The following is a 26,451-nucleotide window of genomic DNA, read 5'->3' as shown; positions in this document are numbered from 1 at the left end:
ATGTAATTTGGACCTGATATGATTAGGTGGAAAGTCGGAGTTATGTAAGATGTTGCTATTAGTATTTCCCACCATGGCTTGATGTATGCATTGATTATAAGAGAAAAGAACACTCTTTGGCTGTCCTTTTAAAATATGACCTCTATTTTGTAGCAATAATGATGTCAGTTTTGACTATTTCACTTCCTTATGAAACAGAGAGAACACAGAAAGTACAACAGAAATAATGGATAGGAAGATTACATCAATGCTTATTTTTTTACAACAGTAATTACAGATATCAAGTTCAGATACACAAATGTATATTGGGAGAATAAGATTACTAAACTTCTTGCATATACATTTTCCCTTTCTTCCTATTTTTCCAGGTCATTGCTATTTGGCATCAAAGGAAACATAATAAAAAGAGGAGATGATTTCCCAATATATATAAAAAATAAGTAGAATATTTTTTAACCTAATTTGTTCCCATAGTTTTTTTCTATGACTTCTGGGAGAAGATTGGTTTCTCAAAACAAGGAGAAAAGGATTATTGGAGATATCTAGCTGAATATACAGCATGTGCTAGTCCATGACTATAATAAAGATTGAAATTGAATTGAATATGAATATACAATAGAAGATTATCTAGGGCAGTGATGGCTAACCTTTTTGTTGTCAAGTGCCAAAAGCAGGGGGAGCACGGGGTGGGTCATGCATGCATGCCCACGCCCATAATTCAATGTGCCCCGTGCATGTGCGTGCGACCCCCTGCGCTCCCCCCGCTTTTGGCACATTATGACATGGTGGGCCCGGTAGGCCCATTTTTCTCCCTCCCCAGGCTCCAGAGGCTTTCTTGGAGCCTGGGGAGGGCAAAAACGGCATTCCACACACCCCAGAGGTCCCCTGGAGGCTGGAAACAAGCTGTTTCCTGACTTCTGGTCAACCAGAAGTCCCCTTTTTTGCCCTCTCCAGGCTCCAGAGGCTTTCTAGGAGCCTGGGGAGGGCAAAAACTGCCTTCCCCACCCTCCCGGAGGCCCTCTGGAGGCCAGAAACAGCCTATTTCCCAACTTCTGGTGGGCCCGAAAGGCCTGCAAATCAGCTGGCTGGCACACACATGTGCGCTGGAGTTGAGCTAGGGCAACGCTTGGTGCCCACTGATATGGCTCTGTGTGCCACCTGTGGCACGCGTGCCATAGGTTCGCCATCACAAATCTAGGGTTTACTTCTGACAACCTCCAATTCTTCAGTTCTCAGGACTTTTATGCTCATTGAATCTCTGTCAGGGTTCCAACGAATGCCTCTGTATTGACATGCTGTATTTTCAATTTAATATTTTACTTTAGGAAAAAAAATTGCCAAATTTATAATTTAATAATAAATTTTTTACATTATGTCAAGCAAAATCCAGGGTTCACAGATTATCTTTTCTCTGAGATTCCTGAAGAACATGAATGGTTCTGTCCATCAAGTATACTTTTGGGGAATTATTCTAATATTTACAAGTATAAGTACTGATTTTGTGGTGAGATGTAAACTTCAGAACAGGCTGAAGTAATATACCCTGCAAAAATTGATTTAAAACAGCACATAAAGTGAAAGCATTTTAAAGTCTAAAAAAGTGGGCCAACCAAAAGGGTGTTATATTCAGCATTTTGCACCATGTTTTAAATTACACACTTAAATGGAAAATATTAATCACATTACGTACACATAAGGCAGCCTAATTCAGTGTCCTCCTGAAGCAAACTCTATGTATCAAGCTGCAGGATTCTGAAAATAGAGAAGCTAAGGGGAGAGTGGAAAGTAATAAAGCTGCCAGAGAAAATGTCCCATATTTCAAGGCCTTTACATTTCCATGCTTGGATCTTAATTCTGCCATTACAAGATATGTAATAATTAAAATGTCAAAATAAGAGTTAATATTTCATAAGGGGAATCAGTATATCCTCTGTTAGGTGATTGCTCAGCAGGAAAGCAAATTTGAAGCTACCGGTAACGTGAGTAAGTTGTATATATTTGGAAACATTAGAAAGGAAGTGTGATGCAGGGCTGCTTCTGAAGAATCCCCCACCCCACCCACCCCATTACTGCTTGCAGAGTTGTCAAACAATCGCCACTCTGCAATGCTTGCGTCTCATACCCTACACTATTTGTGGTGTAAAAAAAAAATTCTCAGCTGCAAACATTTTTCTTTGCTTTTCTTTTATAGTGGGATATTTGTTTATTTGTTTGTTTATTAGATTTATATTAGGCTATTAGGCAAATCATACTGCTTCTTATGGAATAAACTATGTGTCATAGGATTTTGTGGTAGATTTATTAAGGTGGTCTCAATTACATGAAAAAAAAGTAGCATCTCCCTGAAATTGGGTTTGGCTTCTAGCAATTGCATGGTAACACAGACATTTTCTTGGAAACAATTATTGTCTTGTTATGGGCTGTAATTACTTACTGTATCTATTCACATTCCATCTAGCCTACAGTGCACAGAAGATGCACTGTATAATACAGTGCATTAAACTGCCAAAAAAGAGTTGAAGAGAGAGATATCCCAACTAAAGCCAGAGCAGATCAGATTGATGCTGTCACTTGCTGAGATTATTTCCATTAAAAAAAAAATCTCAAAGAATTGCTTTTTAATTTATAGTTCAGTTGCTTCCTTCATGTCGTGTTATAACTTCCTATAATTCTCTTTGTCTCAGAATATATTTGATGATTAGCATCCATTCTATCTCCTTCATGACTTACTAGTCCTATGAATGAAACATAGAAGTGGAATCAAACATAAGAGCCATGGTGGTGCAGTGGTTAGAATGCAGTATTGCAGGCTAATTCTGCTGACTGCCGACTGCCAGCAGTTCAGCAATTCGATTCTCACCGGCTCAAGGTTGACTCAGCCTTCCATACTTCTGAAGTTGGTAAAATGAGAACCCAGATTGTTGGGGGCAATAGGCTGACTCTGTAAACCGTTTGGAGAGGGCTGTAAAGCACTGTGAGATGGTATACAAATCTAAGTGCTATAGCTATAGAAGTTAGCCTTTGCAAACATTTAGAATTTCAAGATTCCATGTCAAAACTTGTATCTAGAAGAAAATTTGAACCAAAGAACAGACGGCAACCACAGAATATTGACTGTAAAGAATAAAGTAATTTACAGTACTACAGGCAAATGTTAATATTCTTATTTGAATTTCAATGTTTGCATTCTGTGATATTTATGTATAGATATATCCATGTATTTCCTTCATCTTGACTTGCCTTCTTTGACTTTTTAAATTATTTTATAACCTGGAGACAGCATGTAAAGCAGTGGTACCCAACCATTCTGGATTCCGGCTCTGTGGACCAGTAGGGGCAGTGATGGTGTGTAAAGCAGTGGTACCCAACCTTTCCAGCTCCATGAACTGGCAGTGGCAGAGGGGAGGGGGAGCGGATGGTTTCATACATGCAACCTGAGCATGCAGAAATGGAGCTTTGCATGCTTGCATGCCGATTGCTTAGCTTGATTCTCAATGGGCTGTGGTCTGTGGAACAGGGATTTGGGACTCCTGGTGTAAAGGAAAAATAATGAAAACCTAGAGGACTTTATCTACTCTGAAACCAGCCTCATTCCTGCAATATGGAATGTTGAACCATTCCTCCTGTTAGTGAAAATGTTATAGTTCATATTTTTAGGAAAATATATCTTGTTTTGAGTTCCAGTAAAGCATCTGTGATTCCTGAATATGAGCTTGGTAGCCTTGGCTGGCTACTAAAATTTCTCCCAATTTAAACCTATATAAACATGATGTCGCATTGTTCCAAGGAAGGCAATGTGTCTGTGGGTGTGTATGTAGCGGAAAGATGCATGTTAGGCCGCCAATAGGAATGTTGTATGTGTTGACAGAATAAAAGTATTTATGGGAAGAACAACAAAACCCACCGGCCTAGCTATCAGCACTTTGTCAACAAATCTTTTACTCTTTACTTTCTCTCCAGTCTGGGGGGTAGAGTGAGGGGGAGATATCATTCCAAATTTTCCCTATCGTATTGTTTTTGTTCTGTGGTATATACACTATGGAGAAATCTAGATATTTTCTCTGATCCATGCTAATAGAATGATTAAGCAATATCCTATTGAAATCTCCAATAAGTAGCATTTGCAAATTATGGTTCTTCCAATATTATTGTGTGTGCTAGCGTTTTAGGTAGAAAAGAAATTGCAAAAGAGAGAGAGAGAGAGAGAGAGAGGGAGGGAGGGAGGGAGGGAGGGGGAGGGAGGGAGGGAGGGAGGGGGAGGGAGGGACGGAGGGAGGGAGGGAGAGAGAGAGAGAGAGAGAGAGAGATTAAGTAGAAGGAACAATCATGAAACGATTTAAAAACCAGAATTGAAAAACCTTTAGTAGATCAGTTTTATTTGAATCTTTTGCAGCAGATCCAGGCAAATCGTTTACTTTTCCATTTAGAACTGAAGCTTAACTTGATTAATCACATGATCTTTAAAGCCGAACTAATAGGAGCATGAGCACAGACTGATTATTTACTGGATTTCAATTTGCAGAAAGAAACTACAGCCCTAATTATTGATTTCTGAGTGTCTGTGCAGAGGTGCATACACACGCGCGTATATAGGGTAGTTGTATTGGTTTTGGGGTTTCATTTATAGTTATGTGCCTTTGAGTCTGTCCTGACCCTTACCAACTGCATGGATCAGTCCACACAGTTTTCTTGGCAACATTTTTGGAAGGGGTTTGCCATTGTCTGCTTCCAAGGGCTAAGACACAGTGACTGGCTTAAAGCCATCCTGGTAATTAGTGCCTAAATAGAACTAGAGCTCACAGTTTTCCAGCTTTTTGCCTGGCACCTTTAACCACTCCACTAAACTGACTCTTATTTTGAAGTATCAAATATATTATCTCCATATTAAGTACAAAATGACATATCCACTTCAAATATTGCTTAAATACATTTGCTTTAAAAGAGGTATCTGGGGAGTCTAATAGAAAACACTTCTGTTTGTCCAGGGCTCAACTGCTTCCTTTTAGGAGAGCAGATGGTGCTTTATTTTGTAGCAAAGTCAAAAGCTACCACCACTCTCATACAATAATCAGGCAGCCAGACAGCGGGAGATGACATAATAGCAAACATTAGCCTTAAAATTAAACCTAAGTTTATCTTTTATTTTTGGAAGCAGACATTTAAATCAAAACATAGTTGGAGGTGCTCATTTTAACCTGTCATTTTTATACAGCTTATATACAGAGTTTACCCCAAGTAATGCATATGGGCTGTCTTAAATTTAAAATCTGACATTGCTGGGTTATTAAAATTACTGGATTGCAACATTGTTTCTTTCACACTGGAAAACAATCATCTAGAAAACAATAATGCAGACAGCTTATCAAACCTATTAAATATTACCTGCTGTAATATTCAGAAACAACATGTGCTTATGACAGCACGTGCACAACCAAGGAAGACAAAACCCATCCTCCAACACCTTTGTCACAGTCACATACTTAGTACTGTTTCGCAAACATCTTATTTGCATCTGAAGCCTATACCTTGCAAGCGTGCAAGATTTCAGCAATTATGCAAACAAAAAATCATTAAAAGGGTATTATTGGGATCCACCAGAATGTCAGGTGAAGTGCAGAATAGAAAATCACGAACGATTGGCGGTCTTGCCAAGGTAATTCTGTTTTTAAAAAATCAATTCCATCTTAAATTTGATGATGGTGCAGGGAAAAGAAGTTACAGGAAAGTGCTTATTGGAACACTGCTACTTTGTTTTAATTAGAATTCTTAGTGGCATTATCCCATGTCAACTCTTAGAAGTGCTTCCAGAAAGCAAGTACAGCAAAAATTGTACTCTCGCCTCCCAGTTCAAAAGCTGTAGATGTGCAGATTCAGAAAGAGTCTGAAGAAAACTCCAAATGAATAGAATAGAAATGGAATGGAATGGAATGGAATGGAATAGAATAGAATAGAATAGAATAGAATAGAATAGAATAGAATAGAATAGAATAGAATAGAATAGAATAGAATAGAATAGAATAGAATAGAATAGAATAGAATAGAATAGAATAGACCTTGGAGGTCTACCTAGCTTTTGATAGTTTTATATAACTTGGTAAGAGTCTTATAATTACCAAGGACTTATTAGGTCCTTTTTTCATTAAATTTTTGCAATCAACTCTGTGTCAGTTTGTTAATTTCTTATATTAAAAAAAAATCAGAACATTCTGAAATAAGTTACTTTACTTATTCAGAACAATCCTGTTGGGTTCCTCAAATAAACCAGGAAGGCAGGCATGAAGTCTCCAAATTTTTTCAGATGAAATGGCAGGCTGCCAACTATCTGGAAAGGCAGATCATCCATCAACCTTGCCATCGAAGTCTTGGAATTATTCTCAGCTAAATCCAGCACTTAAATTTTGCATCTGAGGTACAAAGTCATAAACAAAGCTTAGCTTTCTCGGTTTAAAATGTGGGTGCCAGACATGGATTAAAGTTATATTTTTTTTCCTGAAAATCAAAGTATTATGCACCAGCAAATCATCATTTCTGAACGGTGAGAACTTTTACTGCTTCCACCAAAAACTCATAGGTATCTGAGAAAAAAGAAGATGCAGTGGATGAGCTCTGCAGATGCAGCCTAATGAAGAAATGGCTTTTCTTGTGAAGGGCAACCACCACCGTGGGAATGAATGGGAGAAGCAATTAAATGAGATATTGCAGCTTGGAAAACAAGTTACTCAATTGCTTCACAGAACCCAAGAAATGCTATGATCCATTTCTAAGTTCTTCTCCAGTGGCCACAAGACCCATAAAATCATCCTTCTTAATTGCTATCATAATCTGCACATCTGCTATGTTATCATTATTAGTGAAATTTCTTAAGCTTAGAACCAAAATTTTGCTGAACAGACTGGACTGCCTCACTGGGACAGTAGAAAGTAGATCATGATCTGTTGATAAAATGTTGGTGAGATATTTCAAAGATACAAGGATCCTTGCCATTTGAGCATTTTAGCTTTCCCTTTGCCTACATACCTTATACTTGGAATTTGACAACTGGAAAACCTAAATGGATTCTCCATGCTCTTACAATTGCCAAAAGACTAATATTGCAGCAATGGAAGATAAATGTACAGCCTCTTCTATACCATGGACTGAAGACCCAACTGTACTTTCGATCTATAAACAGATGGCCTACCAATGTAGACTTTGTATCGACAAATGTGGGACTCATTTTTACAGGATACAGTAGGCTAAAAAAATAAGCATGATCGTTACAGACAGTCCCCTACTTAAGAACATTTGAGTTATAGACTTTTCCCAAATGAACAAACCTGAAACTCCAACCTAAAAGGTCCCAAAATGGAGAAGAAGGCAGGAAAAAGTTAGTTTATGGTACACCATATCCCGGAACACAGGAGGGGTGATAATTCCAACTGAATCCAGAAGGAGGCTTCATCAGGTAGAGAAGGAAAAAAAAAGGTGAGGGGAGTATATAGTGAAAATGGGGCAACGCAAGAATGGCTATCAATACTCAGGGCCAAGAGACTCCCACCATGGGAAGACTTAGCTAATACTCGCCTACTAATGGAGAATGGGGTGCCAAAGGGCTGCCAACCACTGCTTGTAGGATTGAGATGAGCCAGTGTACACTTCAAGTCTCTGCTTGAGGGTCATGAGGGGGCAGAAGTACCCAGTTTTCTTGCCAGTGGACCTTCCCCAACAAGAGTCCCAATGACTCTTGGGAAAACTGGCCCACTCAGGCCTCAGCCGCTGAAGCTGCAGGGAATCAATGCCGTCTCTAAATCATTGGATTTAATGAGCAAAATCAATTTATAAACAGCCTGTCAAACTATATCATGTTTCACAGGGGACTATCTCTATATAAAGATTAGAAACGTATATGTACCTGGATAATAATTCCATTAGAAAACATAGAATTGTAACCATTTACTGCTAAATTGATATATTGTAAACCCCCCTTTTTTTCCTTTGATGTATTTTTTCACTTCTTTTTTAAAAAGCATTTTGAGGGGTCCTTGGTGCTCTCTGAGCTTGTTTGTTTTCTTGCAGACATTTCATTACCCAAAGTAGGTAACATCATCAGTGCTAGTGTGCACTTTCTATATGTTTTTCATTTCCTTAATGATGTGTGTATTTCTATTTTTGCTGGATTTGTTACCATTATTTTAAACAATGAAATACTATTCAAAAAAAGAGGGATAGTTCATTTAAAAATTTGTCAATGGCTTCAAGTGGCAAAAGCCATAGATTACACAATCTCTTTGCTATTTGGAATCACTGAGAAGAAAGAATTGGGTAGAATACTGCAGCTGGTCTTCTTTTGCCTCCGTGCTATGCGTCACTTAAGAAACATTGTAGTGCCTTAGAACTTTCACCATGATAGGCATTATCTGTAAATGAAGACTTGATTGTTTCATGTTCTGTAGATATTTACAAAAGTTGGAGATAACAGAATAGCTTCAAAATGTTGATCTGTGCTGGTTTGGAAAGAGTTCTCAAAATGACAGGTCCAGTTCATTAGTACTTGTTCCCTCTTTCCTTTTCCAGGTATAGAATATGCCCTTAATTAGAATTATTATTTCTTCCTTAATTTAATGATCCAACTTTGCTTATTATTAGCAAGATAATTTAAGATAATCCTTTATTGCCATTTACCAAAAAGTTCCAATATCTTCTCCCGTGGATGATGTCTAATCTTTCAAAAGGTCTATGATACTCTCTTCTCTCTTGCAAACTATAGCAAACAGGAAGGTAGTTTGCTTTAATAAGTGACAGGAGAAGTTGTCAGGAAACCAATTAAGAGACTCATAAAACATAATTGTGGTGTCTTAGAACTTTCACTAGGATAGACACTATCTGTAAATAAAGGCTTGATTGTTTTAAGTTCCATGGATGTTTGCAAAAGAGAAAAATAGTGGTTTGTTTCCTGAAACCATGGCTTGCTCTTACATATGCATCATAAAACTGGTTTCAAATTTTAATTCAGATTCAGTATGTAAAGGCATTCAAGTCAGTCTCTCTATATATATTACAATATAATAGGTAATCTGTTTATTGGATTTTTTTATTTTAAAAAAAACCTTCCTGAACCAACTCATCCATTCTGTATTTCAGAGAATCTGTTGCTTCATACATTGATGAAATGAAGAGTTGCTCTAAATTTAAATACTTTTACAAGCCCCACAGTGGGAAATATAAAAGTAATGCAGAAATATAATCCACACAATTCACTCCAAGGATATAGTGAAACTCTCTAGAAACCTATATTTTTAACATTCTGAACTGAGGTATGAAATCTGTGCAAAGTTTAGCATGCCCTTCACAGTCAAACACTGAGATAAGCTCCAGGAGTGCCATTATCTTTATGATCTCTTTGTGATCTATTCTGCTCCAAGTATATCATAGGTTAAATTCATAATATATAGCCAGCATCACATTTTTCATTCTTCATACAAACTAAACTCTCATGTAGGAGGGGAGAGCAGGGAGTTAAAATAATCCTAATTGACACCAATGAATTCCCTTTTAAATGTGTATACAGGAGGTTGAACCTTTTGAAATGAGGGGCCCAAGGAGGGGGAAAAAATAATCTTCCTCCCTTATGCATCATGGTCTCAATACAAATTGGGCACTTACACAGGAACATCTGCATGTTACATATTCAGCAGATTTTAGTTTGCTATGATGGGGGGAAAAGGGTATTAAACTAAATAAAGAAGAGCCTTGGTACTACAGTGGTTTAAAGCACCCTGTTATTAACACAGCTGCCTGCAATTTACTGCTGGTTCGAATCTCTCCAAGGCTCAAGGTTGACTCAGCCTTCCATCCTTTCTAAGGTAGGTTAAATGAGGACCCAGTTTGTGGGGGCAATAAGCTGACTTTGTATAAATATACAAAAGGATGAAGGCTATTGCTTAATGCATTGTAAGCCGCCCTGAGTCTCCGGAGAAGGGCGGCATATAAATCAAATTAAAAAAAAAAAAAAAAAAAAAAAATAGGTCTTTGGTCTAATTTATCTTGTCTCTTATGAGTAGCCTCTCCTAAAAAGGAGATGGAGGAAGGCTTCGGCTACAATCCATAAAACCTCAGAAGTGACATTTTTATGGGTTATTTCTCACTTGGTGCCTCTGTTTCTATAATAAAAAAAGTTTCTGTACCATCCCCAGCTTCAGAAATGCAGCCTAAAGGCTTACTGCTGAGTGGAAAAATATTGACGGTCTGGGGGCATTTGATATCTCTATATACATCTCAGGTTGGCTAATCGGCTAGTTAGAGGAAAGAGCTCTCAGTATTTTAGAAAGTACACCCACCCAATTAATACATCCACAGTACATAATTCAACAATGACAGCTGTGGGATAACAAAATGTACCCACAAAGTCTGCCATGAATACGACTGACAGTGTTTTCTCCAAGTTTTCTCCAGTTCAGCTCTGCCAGTTTTCTCCAAGTTCAGCTAGCTTTTGAAAGTTATTACATTTTAATATACAGTATTTCAAACCTGGAGCCTTTTTGAAATAGCAGTAGGCTGTTTCTTTTCCACAAGAAAAGCAAACATACAATAGTTATTAAATTTCAGAACAATTTAATTCTGACAATTAAAACAATTTAATACTAGTCACAAAAATGTAGCTCCTATTATTAGACAGATCCATATGCCTAAATTAAATATTGTTATTCCATATAAATTATAAGATTATACCTTATGAGCTGTGGTGTTGCAGTGGTTAAAAAGCAGTACTGCAGGCTACTTCTGCTGACTGCTGGTTGCCAGCAGTTGGGCAGTTCGAGTCTCACCGGCTCAAGGTTGACTCAGCTTTCCATCTTTCTGAGGTGGGTAAAATGAGGACCCAGATTGTTGGGGCAATATGCTGACTCTATAAACTGCTTAGAGGGGGCTGTAAAGCACTGTGAAGCATATATAAATCTAAGTGCTATTACTATTACTATTAGTAATAGTGGCAACTATTCTGATACTTGTAGTTGCAGGAATTCTGAAAGTAATAATTGATGCAATACCCAATGTAGTTCCTTCTACATGTGCTGGTAGTATGCCTCCAAATTTGTAGTCAGTACCTGATGGTATCAAATTTGAAAACATTATATTATTTTGCCATTGTAAACCAAGAACTAAGAGGCAGTTCATGAGTCAAAATCCAATGTATCGTTCCACTCTATGGATAGATCAATGTTGCATGTTCATTGGTGGAATAAAGAACTGAATGGTTTCTGTCCCCCTTTCAGTTCCTGCTATCAAATGATCTCTCCATGATTTCTGCAGTTTTCTGGAACAGAATCTGAAGGTATATAGGCAGCTTTGGAATAAAGAGGAATTTACTGAACAATCCATTCATGCAATATTGGATTTATTTTTCTGTAGTGGCAGATTTTTAACACCATTAAAAGATAAGAACAGAATGACAGACGAATATTTACGTTGACTATATTCTCTTCTGCAGAATTAAATAGTCTTTTCCAGCTAAAACTTTAAATGAAGAATAACTGGTCTTGTGTTTTTTTGTCCTGTTATAGCTTATTACAACCCTATTATGGAAAGTATCTCTGTGTAGCATCTACTTAAAAGTTGGCACTGGGAAAAATGTATGTTGCTTTCAATTCATTGATCTACTCCCACCCTCCTAGCCTTCTGAGGGAGCCTGAAGACCTGGCTCTACTCTACTTTGATCCAATGTTGGAGGTGGCCACTGGATTGATGGCAGACTCTACCTTCCCCCATCCTTGCGCTGTGTTCTCCACCCATCCATCTTTTTGGTTATCATATTGATAACCAATTCTCATTCTTTTCTTTTTCATTGTTTATTTTATGGTTATAGTATTTTACTTCTGTTTCCACTCCTTTCATTTTCTTCCTTTTTATTATTATAAGCCACATAGAGTAGCCCCACAGTGAGATAGGCAACAAATAATTTAACAAATAATTAGGCTAGAAAAAGTATTTGGAGATTTGGAACTGATTGAGGCAGGTTGTTAAGAAATTCCTGGCATGCCTTTCAAAGGACTGACCCATGTTGTGCATTCCTGAATGAATACTCACTTGCTTTTTATATGTTCTGGATCAGAATAACAGAGTTAGAAGGGAACTTGGACATCTTCTAGTCCAATCCCTTGCTCAAGCAGGAGACCCTACACTATTTCAAACTTGTCATTGTCCAATCTCTTCTTAAAAATCTCCAATTTGGGAGTACCCACAACTTCTGGAGGCAACTTGTTCACTGATTAATTGTTTTAACTGTTAGGAAATTTCTCCTTAGTTCTAGATTAATTCGCTCCTTGATTAGTTTCCATCCATTGTTTCTTGTTTCTGCCTTCAGATCAGTCCTGAACAAGTATTACTGATACTTTCCGGTACTTTTGTCTAACCTTAAAACAATGAATGTGACCTTCCTGTTTTATTACAATATTTACTGCAAATAGTATGATTCATTAATTAGAAATTTGTGGATTTTTTGTTGGAGAGCAGCTGTCCTAGTTGGGAGGAGGACTAAAGTAGGGAATTAGCCTGGAGTCAATACATTAACACAAGAGAGCAAGGTCTGACATGCCCCCCTATCCCCCGTGCTTGAGCCTTATCAGACTTTTCCAGATCAAAGCTGCTAGTCTGGGGAGATTCCTGTATTATAGGCAGAGAATAATAAAATAGCTTGTTTTGAACTCTACATATGTGGTTTTGGCCTGATAGTTTGATAGTAATTAAACTGCATTTTCTGATTAATGTTTATATTGGAAATTGTGTACCATACTGTTTTGATGCAGTTCTTGATTCAAAAGTTTAAAAATACTTGTATCATTTTGTCTTTTATAGGAATTTTTTTTTTTAAAAAAATGTCTATGGGAGGCAGGTTTTAAAATGTGTACTTGGAGAAATTGAGAAATGCCCAGCTGAGAGAAAAACATTTATACATTTATCCTTAAATAAGCATTAAAAATAAATGATCATGTTCAGTCTTTTAAAAAACGAAATGTAGTTTAACACAAAAATTAAATGATTCCCTGCAGCCAAGCCAGAAATATACCTTTAATTAATTTAGCCGTAATCCCAACAGCTGATTGGCTACTTTAACATACAATAATATTTCACTGCCTGCTATTTGTTTTATACTGCTAAAACACAATTCAAGTGCTACTTGTCATGCCTACAAGGTTAATTTATATATAAAGGACGGTGGTTATTAGAAGGAAGGTAATGGAGAGAGTGATCAGTATAGCTCATATCAAGGACTATGAAGCAGTTTCCATGATTCAGAGGATATCCTTCTATCATCCTCAAAGAAAAACACTTGCAGGCTTCTACATCTTATAAAGATCCTTTCCCAGAAAGACTACATCACGTTCTTTTGAAAACTGATATCCAAATAAGGTTTTTTTTTTTTTTTTTTAAACTACAGTACAGGGAATGATTGGGATAGAGTAAAACTTCCAGAGAAGAGTTCTAACTTCACCATATGGAACAGCGCTCGGTTAAAAGATGTGGTCTCAGATGCACACTAGCCAGTTTCTGAGGCATCGAGAAGGTCTTCCAGCACCACTGGTCTTGTGTGCTGCTGAATCTTCCTTTTCAAGGGTCACATAAACACACACTGAAACCTCTGCAGCTGCAGTCCAGAATTAACCCTCTACAGTTCAGTTGGGAGTTAATTATCACCAACTGCTCAGAAGCATAATTTTCAGAAGCAGCCAACAGATATTAGAGCACAGGAGTCTGGGCCTGCATATATGCTTTATTGTTCTGCTGTTAGGAGATGATGATTATTATTATTTTGACTGGAGATGATAGCCTACATCCAGACATAATCACGTTGTGTTCCATAGTGGGCAAACATGGGGGAGTGTGATGGACCTAATGGGAATGTCTTAGGACAGAAGATATAATCTACTTCAAGCTGCACAGAGGACCCAAGAGACTATTTTCTGCTACGGATTCTGCTATCCTGTGCCAAATTCATAAGACTGTCATAACACTTAAGGAAAAAAAGTGGGGGAAGAAACCTCTATTTCCCTTACCTTGTATTCATCTGGACTAAAGCTGTTGAGGCACAAGAAAAGTTGAGAACAGCAAAAACAAACAACAAAACCCCTCTTGAAACAGCTCCTCTGGGTACAGGAAGGTTTATTGCTTTGCAAGTTACTACTAAAGCATATACTTGTTATCTGAAAACATAATACGGTAGTAAGGGCTTTTCTCCCCTCAGTGATTCATTTTTAGGGACCAGCTTAAAATATATAAGAAGTTAAACACACACATACGCATACACACTTAAAATGTCACTGTATACATGTTATTCTTTTAATTTCTAGGAGTTTGTAAAACATAAAGACCTTTTAATCCAGCATCAAAAGTGTCTCTTTAAGGCAGGAAAACCAAAGGCAGTATTAGCATATTAATGGGCTTCAGTTCTCAAAGCATATAGCAGTGCTATTAACACCCAAGGAAAATCAAAGCAGAATTGATGACATAAAGCTGTGAGGACTGCAGTGAAACCATTTTTAATATAGAAGTGGGAGAAACACGAAAGTCTTCAAGCTATGGGTCACTGTCAACCAAGGAAATTGCGAAGTGAAACGTCATCTGAGATGCCCATGAAATAAAGGATGCTTCAGTAACCCAATGAATCACTGTCCTTCACTTTCACACATGCATGCAAACATACAATCTCACACAAAGAAAACACAGGCTCTTTACAACAAAAGGAACATAAGGAGCAAATATCAATCGGAGGAGAATCAATATCTTGCTTTTGACAGTATATCAAACAGTATATCATTAGTCTGATTTATTTTACATTGTGTGTAAAGTAGAGAGTAAGTAAAACTTAATGCTTAATGTATATTCTAGACTACAGTATTGAAATGTCGCAGGGGTTCACAAACAAAGAACTTGCCAAAGGATAGATCTCAAAGGATAGGTCTCAATGATGCCCTGTAAGAAAAAGCCCACTCAGATGTCCCTGCAAATTTCCTTGAGCTCAGTCTCAATCAAAAGCTTGATAAAGAAAATATAGATTACTTGATCCAGTTGATAATTACAGAAGATATTTTAAAGAAATCAGATGTGAAATTGCCTGTCATCTAAGAAAAATATTTAACTTGTGCCTAAAAGCAGTTGCAAAAATGTCATCAAACTAGAAAGTGCTCAATGCATCTTTATCTCCCAGTTTACTTGAAGGATACAGCAAGAGAAGAAAGAGAAGGGAAGAAAAATGAAGATCCTAAGCAAAGGGTTAGTTGGCTTAAGGCAGAGAAAACAGGACAATAACTCTGAAGTCAAGAAAGGTTTCCTATGAAGTAGGAAGACAAAGAAGTATTAAAATAGCTAAATTAAAAAGTTGCTATTTCTACAAACTTGGCTGTGAAATTCAACTGTACTGTATGTTATTTATTCTTTCACTGCAGCATTGTGACTTAACAACACCAGACAGGCAATAAAGAGTTTTCTTTTTAAGACTATATTGGGGTGGAAAAATCAACAAATTCTTCAAGGTCAGGCATGCATAAATCACTTGCCAAAACCCATGTACCAAGTGGTACATGATATCAAACAATTCAATATTCCCAAAGTCAATTAATCATTCTTTTCCATTCCAGCCAAAAACTATGTTATTAGGATTGGAAAAGCAAGGAGAACTTTTGAGCTGTGGTTTCAGTTCCTGAGTGTTTTGAATCTGGTAATTTTAGTATCACATTTAATATCCAGAATATTACAGGCAGCAATACTTCCTGAATTTTAGTGCACCAGGAATGGAGGAAGGAAGTGATGGTATGAAGACAGATTGTGGGAAGTACATTTGTTCATATCATGTTTTCCATATCATGTTTACATCAAAACGTAGCTATTGATTTGAAAATGAATGATGAAATTCATTTCAATATTACGGAGTTTATAAATAATAGGATAACTTTAGTTTCTAACTTCCTAACAGTTGAGAAACTGTTATATGAGGCACACAAATGTCATCAAATATTCACAATTTCAGAAGAAAATTATTAAGGCTCAAACATTTGTTTTACTAATAATGCTTTAATATACTTTATTTTTTTTAAAAAATCTTTTAAAATAAGAATTTCATTTATGGACTTGACTTAAGCAATTGTCTGATTGTCTTGTATATTTATATGAGCAGCAACATTTGCTATTTCAGAATGTAAATAACAGAAAATCAATTTAGAAGTATATGTTATCAAGGAGAAGTACCATTAAATTCTTAATAAAATATTTATCTAGGGAATAACTGTTTAAGACTTTACCACTCTTAGACAGCATAGTGGTCATGAACAAGTGTGAATGTGTGTTTGATTGAGGCAATGTTCACTTCCCCAACAAAATAGCAGGTATGTGTTAACATAATAAATTTATGAAAACAAATTAGCTAACCACATTTTAGAAAGCGAATATAAATTTGTACAAAACTGCTCATGTGTATTGATTTGACTAGCCATTAAGTTAGTAGCCTCAAATTTTACTTCAAAGCAAGGATGAAAAATATTATTTCTTATAGTGTAGCCTCCTTAGATTTACTTTGCTTACTTCTGGCAGATCTACCATTTAAATTAAGGTTAAATTAAATCAGAGTTCTAAAGTGGAAAAAAACCAAAGCAAATGATTATGTGTTTTTGCAGATTGGCTTATTTCAGGATAGAATCAACAGAGAATGTTAATTCTACTGAAACCATGAGGATTGTTTATGAACCAAATGTTAAGCCACTGTAACTAAGACCATGGAGGACATAGAGAGAATGAAAAACCAAGAGTTCAGTCTAGCAATAAGATTCTAGAACAAGAGTAGTGAACAGCTGGCACTCTAGACATTCTTTAAAATAATATCCAGCATCCCTCACCATGAGCCCTATATCGTAGGTATACTGGGAGTTGTAGTTAGTTAGCAACCTCTGGATTGCAATAGATAACTTCTTTCCTAAAAAGGCAAGAGCCACAACGTCATTATTTAATAATGTCTTTAGAAATAACTGTTCTCAAATTTGGGGGTTTCCATAACCCACGCCAGACAATAACAACTGTCTCGGTGCACATCTAGCTGGAAAAGCAGTTAAATCACTATTATTTGAAATTTGTACTTGCATTTGTATTATAATTTTATAAAATACTATATTTAAATATCTCTTTTATTCGTTAAACATGAAACTCAATCAACTGAACATTTAAACTGAGTTTCATAATTATTATTATCATCTCTTTTATTCATTAAACATGAAACTCAGTCAACTGAACATTTAAAAATGTGTCACAAATACGATTGACTGGTGCTAATGGTTGATACGGGTTGCTGCCAGCATCCTAGGTATCAACCAAGTATTTTCTTAAAATATATGATGTTCCGAGTAGCACAGTTTTTGCAGTTCCGCTGTTGTTGTTGTTCTTGTTGTTCTTGTTATTATTGTTATTGTTGTTGTTGTTCTTAAAAAGTGCAATAAAATACCAGTGTGATTAATAAAAAACCTTCTTAGAATTGTCACATATCTCCTACTTGGCTGGGAAAGTAGACATTTTCTCAATCAGACATATATCCACTCTTTGTATACTGCTACTATCTTGCTCCAGGAGTGGTAAAGTCTTAAGTACAATTTGCAACCCACCATTGAAACCAGAATTTCTGTTGCTAACTAAGGAGATTGTTAAATGAGACAGGCCCAATTTTACAGCCTTTTTTAACACGTTTGTTAAGTGAATCTTTGCAATTGTTCAGCAAATCTGGCTTCCCCCATTGACCTTGCTTGTCAGAAGCCAGCTAGGACAATTTCAAATGGCGATGATATGATCCTGGGATACTGCAGCCATTGTAAATACATGCCGATTGCCAAGTACCTAAATTTTTCAGTACCCTTAATAGAAAGAGAAATAGTTTTCCCTTAGGACCTTCAGAGCAACAATTAACAACCCTTCTGAGTAACACTGAGATTTGCATTTCTCTTTGAAATATTTGTAGCACAGTGATTCCTGAATTCAGATCAATATTGCCAAATGCTCTGGATAAACTATAGAGTCACTGTCCAAAACTAACATTAGACTAATCGTACAAAATAAATTCTGAAAGAAAAAAAAAAGCTTTATTTGTGGCTGTATGCAAAGAGGATTTATAAAATTATACTTCTGATAAATTAAATCTACATAAAGATTATTATTTTAAAATATTCAGATCTTGAATACAGTACAACACCATTCTTCTCTCTCTCTCTAATACCAAATGCACACATAAAGGTGATCTGGAATTGAGTTGAATTCAGATAATTTCCTGAATACATCCCAGCAAACTCCTGATGAAATTTGCTATTGCCTTTTTCCAGGAAGCTTTTTCCAAATTCCCTATATATTCCACAGCTCTGGATATCAGATCTGGCTATTGTAAATTCACATGGCGTGCCCTTATAAAAGTTTGATTTATATTTTTTCAATTGCTATTGTATCTATTGTGATTCCACCAGATAAGATCTATTCTTAAAATGCTGCCTATGGTCAGTAGGATAAAATTGTGGAGGTGTGAGATCCTTGCATGGAAATAAGGTGTTAACTAAGTAACTTCTTATAGTTTATTCTTTTCTTTTTTTTAACCTCTTCTTTTTTCTTTCTAAATATTAGTTCTTGTTAGTTTTTGGTCTGTTTTAAAAATTGTAAAAAACATAAAATAAAATAAATAATTCAAATCCCTTGCACCAATCCATGTAATTCAAATCCCTTACACCAATCCATGTAACACAATCCATGCAGTGAAGGTTATTATGGCCGAACCGAGCATTATTTTGGTAGCATAAATCTGACCAGTCACTTTTAAATAAAAGTTGTTGTTGTTGTTGTTGTTGTTGTTGTTGTTGTTGTTGTTGTTGTTGTTATTATTATTATTATTATTATTATTATTATTATTATTTATTGGTTAATCTTTAGTGAGATTCACAGCCTTTGAGGCTGGTTAATTGCTCAGCAGCTCGAGTCCTAACCAAGGACCTAGGAACTGTTAAGGTATCGTCGGAGGATGTAAGCTGTTCCGAGTAAGGTGGTTTTTTGTAGAGTCAAAATGTTCAAGTCCGGCAAATTTAGAATTTCTAAATAGCGGGGTAGCCCTTTGGGTATTGCTCCGAGGGCTCCAATTACAATCGGGACAACACACAATTTCTTTTTCCACAGTCGCTCAACTTCAATTTGTAAATCCCGGTACTTTGTGATTTTTTCTTGCTGCTTATCTTCAATTCGTGCATCACCAGGTATTGCAATGTCAATGAACCATACTTTTTTCTTTTCAACTATTGTTATGTCAGGTGTGTTGTGGACCAAGTGCCTGTCAGTCTGAATCCTAAAGTCCCACAAGATCTTGAGTTTCTCATTCTCTAAAACTTTCTCAACCTGATGTTCCCAGTGGTTTTTGCTGTACTCAAATCCAAACTTCTGGCACAATTTCCAGTGAATGATTTTAGCAACACGGTCATGGCGTTGTAGGTAGTCAGTTTGTGAAATTTTGCTGCACCCACTGATCAGGTGGTCAACTGTCTCTTCTTTTTCATTGCAGAGGCGGCATTTGCTGTTGGTGGTAACATGTTGAATTTTTGCCTTCATACAGTTTGTGGCTAGGGCTTGTTCTTGAGCTGCCAAAATAAAGCTTTCTGTTTCTTTTTTCAGTACTCCTGATCTTAACCAGTTCCAAGTTAGTTTCTGGTCAGCTTTGCCTTCAATACTTTTCAAGTATTAGCCATGCAGAGTTTTGCTTTTCCAATTTTCAGCTCGCTGCTCAGTTACTTCTTTCTTATATTCTGCTTTTGTTTTAGTTGTCTTTAAAAGGCCTCCTTTATTTACTTCCTTAATCATTGGTTCTTCACTTTTCTGGATGTAACCATTCAAGCTGCGTTTTTCTTCTTCCACAGTCTGCTTTACTTGTAGGAGTCCTCGACCACCTTCTGCTCTTGGTAAATATAATCGGTCAATTATTATTATTATTATTATTATTATTATTATTATTATTATTATTATTATTATTAACGATGCTCTGAAATGGTGCAGTTTGGTGAATGTCCTTGACACGTTAATCCCCCGGGGATTTCTCCTGTATCCTTTCATCTGAAATAATGTTGAGAAAGTTTAGACTCTTTTTCACTGTGACATATTTATGCTACTTTGAAAAGCCTTTGATAGATGCAAATAAACAGAACATTTTTGCCCCCCAGGGAAACAAACCTGGGAAAAGGTTGCTCATTGCACCAATCAGAGAAAAGGGCAAGAGGGAATGGGGACGATAAGGAAAACAAGAGTTCTTCAGTCAGGTTCAATCCTTCCTTTTGTTCCCATCTCTATTGCTCTAATAGCGCAATGGCAAACATTTCTGTGTCTGGCTAAAAAAAGATCTACATGGATATTTCCATGTAGGTCACTAGGAACCAAGCTTAATTAGAAAACAACTTTACTTTTCCCAGAAGTTAGCACAAATGCTACTTTAACCTTAATTGATTACAGGGAAAGCCTATGACTCAGAAACAAATCCTATCTCACTCTTTTGACTAGAATTTGCATATAGGATTGCAGTTTAAGAGACTGTACCATAACCCAGTGATCTAATAGCAATGCTAAAACCTTGCTACGGTCTTTGGAAAAGTACTGTATATATGAGGTATATATACATGCTCAACCAAACCAAAACAAGTCATATTTGGGTTTAGTATTTGAGAATAAAGCCATTCACAGCTGAGTTCTGGAGAGAAGGGAAACAATTAGCTGTGTACACAGTAGAAGCATCCTTGCTTTAAAATATTTTCCAAGTAAAAATACCCAGCTGTGCCTTCATCATTCTAACACAGCTACTGTGGCTCACCAATCCTGCAAAAGACATTTTTAAAGATATTCCTCACACATTTAGGATTTCCCAAAAGGATCAGCTTATTCTGAAGAAATTGGGTGAGTAGTAAATCTAGGTTGTCAAGTAGATGTTTCTAGAGAAGACAGTCTATCAAAGTTGCCACACATAGGTTTCCTGAGTGAACTGATGGCGATCTATATTTCCATCTATTGCAACAAGTAACCTAGTCCACTATGTCAAGTAAATCTAATGCAGTAAACGTTAGGAAGATGACATCAATAAAATGTGCAATCTTTCTGTGGCATGTCAATAAGGACATGTCATGTTGTGGGAAATAAAATTGGTCCTTTCTTTGACAGCATTTAGATGGGCAGTAGACCTCAATAGAGTCCAAAAATAGTATGCTTTTCTGCTTTTATCAATAATGATTTTACCAATAAATGAGACAATACCTCTAGTGAAGCATGCCTGTGGAGATGACCTGGGAAATTACTGAAGTATCATGTCAAATGTTCAGGAGGATACAACTGCTTAAAGACTCTGAAGATAGATATTGAACTGCTGACACTGGCCTTTGAATGTTTTGTACAACCCTAACATGAACATGTTCTTATCTTCCTGCCTTATCTCTCTACCTATCCAATTCTTTTGAGGAAAGGGAAAATGCTTCTGATGGCTTCTTAACTTCCCTGGTTTTGTTTCTTCAGTCATAGTATACCAAGGAATGTCATCATGTTTGTTGACTGTCAAAGACTACATTCCATTGGGGATAATCCACCTCAGCCAGATGTTAAGAATGATTGAAACAAGATTCTTTGGGTAACACAGAATCAAATGTTGGTGAGAACACCTACTCCATTTGTGAAACCCTTTCTAACCCTCTTTTTCAGCCTCTTTCTGACCTTTTCTCATTATTGTCTTACAAAAGCCTTGAACTCATTTCCTGCAAGTTAGTGAAATTAGACAGATGACCATATGATCACAAGTAGCTTCAAGATGCTGGTTGGCTACACCCGTACTGTATGTTAAATGTATACAGTAGCTAGCAAATGCACATTTTAATATAGAAAGAAGAGAGAAGTTGATATGGATCAGGAAGAATGATAGGGCTAAAACCATCAATTTGTAAGTTCTATGTGTATAATTCTTGACTATTTCTATTACATATTACAAATTTCATATATACTAGATTTTTTTTATCTTGGCTCACATTGACCTACTCACTGTGATATGTATTATGGAGAAATATTATTATCTCTCAAACAGCAATCATATGTGTGTGCTCAGAAAGAGGATGAGGCAGTATTCAGTGCATTGTTCATTGCACTACCCATAGAATCTGGCACTCATAAATCTGATTATCATAAATTTTAGCATACAAGTCATACACATTTAGCATACATGCCACATTTTAGCATATTAATCATGCCAATAACATAATCAGGGAAGACCTGTAAACAGTGGTATTTCATTAAAACCCATATTTTGGTTTGTATCATTGGCTGTTTGGCATTGGCTACATGGCCAATTTTAAATGAACACAGACTAAAAAGAAAAGTTTTATAAATATTAGCAAAGATAATGCGATCAATACAAAAAAGCATAAAATACATAGGTTTTCTGAAGCAATATTGTGAACTGATATATTTGTACATTGCATTATCAAACTGCATAGTTTGAAGACAGTAGAAAATATTTTTAGACATAAAATATTAAAAGATTGTGTCTTAATCTTGGGTATGTTTTTTGAAGTTAGCAGTATAATGCCCTCAATTAACTGCTGAAGAGTAAAACTGTTTTTGTCTCTAAGCTGTTATTGTATTAGTTTATATTAATTTGGACAATCCTGGCAGCCAAAGGCTATTAAATTCATATTTAATGTCAAAATGAAAAATATCCAATCAGCAGCACACCGACACATACACACAAAGCATGAGAGATACAGACTAATTGGTGTAAAACTGCAATCACAAAATGTACATGATAAATTTTGCCTGTCTAGCTTTAATGAATCAATATGGTTTGTTTGTACCCAGTCAAGCAGAGGTTTTGCAAGCACAAACATCTTTGTTTTACATTAAAAAGTATGGAAATAAATTTGTACAAAAATTACATGAAAGGCGAGGTTATAACTTCTTTTACAGGTATTACGGCTTTTAAAAAAGCTACAATCTGAAATCATTGGAACTAAGAAATCAAGAGCATTTCATTGCTCTCATCGTTAGTTCAATGATTCAATAGCCAATGTACATATTTATACAGAGAGACTTTGTTTTTAAAATTTGGAAAAGAAAAGGAAGATGAAAAGTACCGAATAACATACATGAACATTCAGAAAATTTCAAATATGATAAGAGAAATACTCTCGGAGAAGAAACATATGATATTTAGATGTTCAGTTTTAATTTACAGAGCATAAAGGAATTTATCCCGCTTTCTCCTTCTCACTTCCTTCTTCCCTGTACCTTCCTTTAGTTCCTTCCTGGCCAAATGAGGGAACTGGACAAAAGTATGAAGGTCTCACCTAAAGACATTAACAATCAAGATTGCAGCTCATCTACCCATAAGACCTTCCTGGTGTTAGACATGAACCTTTGCACAAAACAGATCCAGAAATGGCTCATAATCCATCCTAGGAAGATTTAGTAAAGTGATCTTGTTTTGAATGTATTTCAAGAATATTGGGGTGGGAGTGGCCATGTGCCTGATAGCAATGTTGTCTAATGCCTCTCATAGACCATACCAACATTTCCTTAGATATCTTCATGTTTCATGACCAAACGTTGTAATTTTATTTTGCTTTGGGGGCAGAGGGATGGAGAGAAAGAGAAAGACAGAAGTGTGATGTTCCTCAAGGAGTAACAATTATTTTCTTATTTTACTTCTAAAACACTTTAATTTTACTAGAAAACTTTGACACTATGCTGCACTAGCATTTTGTTAGCATGAATGCTTCAGGATTTACATATCCTAAAGAAAAAAAAGTAGACTGAAAAGAAATGAAATTTATTTATTTTCTTACAAGACGATTTTCAACTAAGTTCAGGTTAGGATTTCAACTTCTGCTATATACCCTAAAAATGAAAAGCATTCTGACATTTTATTAGGAAAGCATCTGTTCTGAGAAAAGAAGGAAAGAGAGAGTAAAAGAGATGGAAAAAAATAGAAGTTGTCCTAGCATAACATAGAAAGGTCATTTGGACATTCCACAATTAAACTAATTTCATACTGTAACTATCTAGGCAGTAACTTAGTTGATATCACGTATGCACTTAAGAATAAAAAGCCAAGAGGATGTAGAATATTAGAAAAACTGAAACCATTTAATGGAGAATATGGATTCCAAGAACACTGCATACTTCTACCTATGTAGATAAGAAACAATTTCTTTCTTCTTCCCACTTATTGCTGTATTTTCTACAGTTTGAGTATCTGGTGAATTGTGAAAAGTAAAGGATAAATCCAATGTTACATGAGCAGTCTATTTATTATTAAAAGGCTGTCATTCTCTTTTTCCCTAGAAAGCAATAACAATTTAATCCCTAAATCTGATATCAGATATGCAGTGAAAATTCAGCACAGGAGACATAGGAACATTTAGGAAAAGAATGGGATGTTACTTTTAATTACTGTACATTAAAAACATATATTCTTTATATGACTCTCCAGTGGTGACTATTTTTTCTTCTTTTTCTTCCAGACCATATGTGTACATTTCACCATAAAAACTGATCTTCAATGACCAAAAATATTTTGTTTGGATCTTAACCATTCAGACGTACCTAACCTTATATCTGCATAAATCAAATCAAGGAACCTACAGTGCTTCAATACGTTTCTTTCAGTTAATCCTGTTGGATGCTTTGTTTTTATGTGGGTTCAACTCACTGGCTTCTGTGCAGATATTTAAGAATAAACTTATTTGTAAAAGTGAGAAGATGGGACAGAAAGGGGAAACAAACTTAAAAGAAAAAAAATGGTTTACTATTGACGGATCTATTTTTCTCACAAATCTATGCATCAGGGAGGGAAATACCACAAACTGTTTTTATGCTTGTTGTTTACACTCTATGCAAATGCAAAATAGGAGGTATCAGATATATATGTTTACTATTTAAGTGATAAATAATATTCTAAAAGAGTAATAAAAAAAAAGAAGAAGCAGAGAAACATTCACAATTAAGACCAAATCAAGCAAAAAAAAATATTCACTCAATACATCTGTTTTGATTGGGTGGCTTCATGCCCAGTTTTGTTCAAATGACCAAATGAAATGGGTCGCAAAGAAACCTATTATCTGCACATGTTGAATTGCGACTCAATGGCTCAGCAAGGCATCAAAGTGAGACCTGTCCTCCTGAAAAGGAACAGCCTGGATTCAGTTGATTTTAAGAGACATCCACACCATCGCAGGAGCAAATCACAACAAGTCCGATTTAAAGAGGATGGAGCAGATAATCCAACAGTTGTAGAATCAGAGCTAGAGGCAGGAGATACCCAAGATCCATCTGTATTGGATAAAATACAAACTTCCCAAGTCCATAACTTATTAAACGATTCCCTCTGTTTGCCGCCATCTTGCAAAGGATTACAAAATATTGCCATACAGACTTCTCCAAGCCTCAGGAAGCACTTTCCAGTGTTTAAAAAGAAAAGAATTACAACAAGCAAGTCTCTAACGGAAATGCCAAAAGAGTCTGAATATGCTTTTCAAGTCAACGGCAATCTTTCTCAACAGGACATTATTTCGTCTAGTCTCTCTTACTTGAGTATCGCTCAGCGTTTAAATGATGGGCCAAAAGCAACAGCAAATACTTTATTCCGAAGGGTACCTAAAGCACAAAGCAATGGCCCTGTCCATTTGGGTTCTGATCAACTCGCAATATTAGAAACAGCCACAGTTTCTACCCAGGTCCCTGAATATGCACACCTGGGTTCTGCACTAGACAATTTTTCCATTTATCCGGACACACAAGTGGACTTAAGGAGCTCCACTGATCCTTCTCCCACTAAGAGGGAATCTGAAGAAATCTGTTCTGTGCTAGTGGAGTCCGAAAACCTGACTTGTGTAAGTCAGAACTGTAATGATGCGCAAATGGGTCAGAATTCATGTGAAGAGAAATGCTACACTGAGCTGCCATCTAAGAATGACATCAGCGCTAAGGAAAACTTTCTCCCATTGTCTCAGTTTCACCACAATCCTTTACCCTGCTCTCTCCCAGAGCCTCAGCAGTCAGTACAACTGCAAGTAGACACTGGCCCTAAGATACAGATGAATGACAACCAAACAACATTATTCACTATCAACAGTGTGTCACCCCTTATTCCCTCTTGTCAATCTGTAACAGAAAACATTTCCACTAATACCAAAGTGCCACCGTACAACAACTGCTTAGAAGGCTTTCACATAAATGCCTATCTTTCAGGGGCTGAAACAAAATCGGAAAAGAAAGAGATTAAAGAAATTAATCAAATTCATTTGGCACACAGTGAACTCTGTGCCCTACAAGGCAGACTTCAGTCCGTGGAGGAATCTTTGCTGTCAAACCAGGAGAAGATTAAAGTCCTCTTGAATGTAATTCAAGACATGGAAAAGGCCAGAGCCCTCAATGAAGGGTATGTTGTGATCTTATATT

The 26,451-nt window shown here is 36.3% G+C and overlaps 2 protein-coding genes and 1 long non-coding RNA gene across 4 annotated transcripts in view; 2 read left to right on the top strand and 1 right to left on the bottom strand.

The window, feature by feature from the left end:
* LOC148115446 (uncharacterized) overlaps positions 1–24,600 on the top strand; it is a 66,746-nt gene extending 42,146 nt beyond the window's left edge. Inside the window, exons 2-3 of one of the 2 annotated variants that reach the window (XR_015732526.1) lie at positions 19,890–19,931; positions 24,516–24,600. This is a non-coding gene — a long non-coding RNA (uncharacterized LOC148115446). Of the gene's footprint in view, positions 1–19,889; positions 19,932–21,522; positions 21,609–24,515 lie in introns of those variants that run through there. The other variant, XR_015732527.1, reaches the window with a different exon arrangement.
* The window catches only part of DOCK2 (dedicator of cytokinesis 2), a 306,359-nt gene that overhangs the window by 145,791 nt on the left and 134,117 nt on the right, over positions 1–26,451 (bottom strand). The gene's annotated exons all lie outside the window — the stretch shown is intronic.
* The window catches only part of INSYN2B (inhibitory synaptic factor family member 2B), a 32,662-nt gene continuing 31,196 nt past the window's right edge, over positions 24,986–26,451 (top strand). Inside the window, exon 1 of the mRNA XM_034406054.3 lies at positions 24,986–26,431. Within this exon, the coding sequence (XP_034261945.1) occupies positions 25,089–26,431 (1,343 nt within the window). The 5' untranslated portion in view covers positions 24,986–25,088. The remainder of the gene's footprint in view (positions 26,432–26,451) is intronic.

Source organism: Pantherophis guttatus, chromosome 2 (genome assembly GCF_059756535.1).
Source record: "Pantherophis guttatus breed Tessera chromosome 2, ASM5975653v1, whole genome shotgun sequence".
Lineage (NCBI taxonomy): Eukaryota > Metazoa > Chordata > Lepidosauria > Squamata > Colubridae > Pantherophis > Pantherophis guttatus.
The sequence above is the reverse complement of the archived record's forward strand: the minus strand, read 5'-3'. Positions and strand labels throughout refer to the sequence as shown.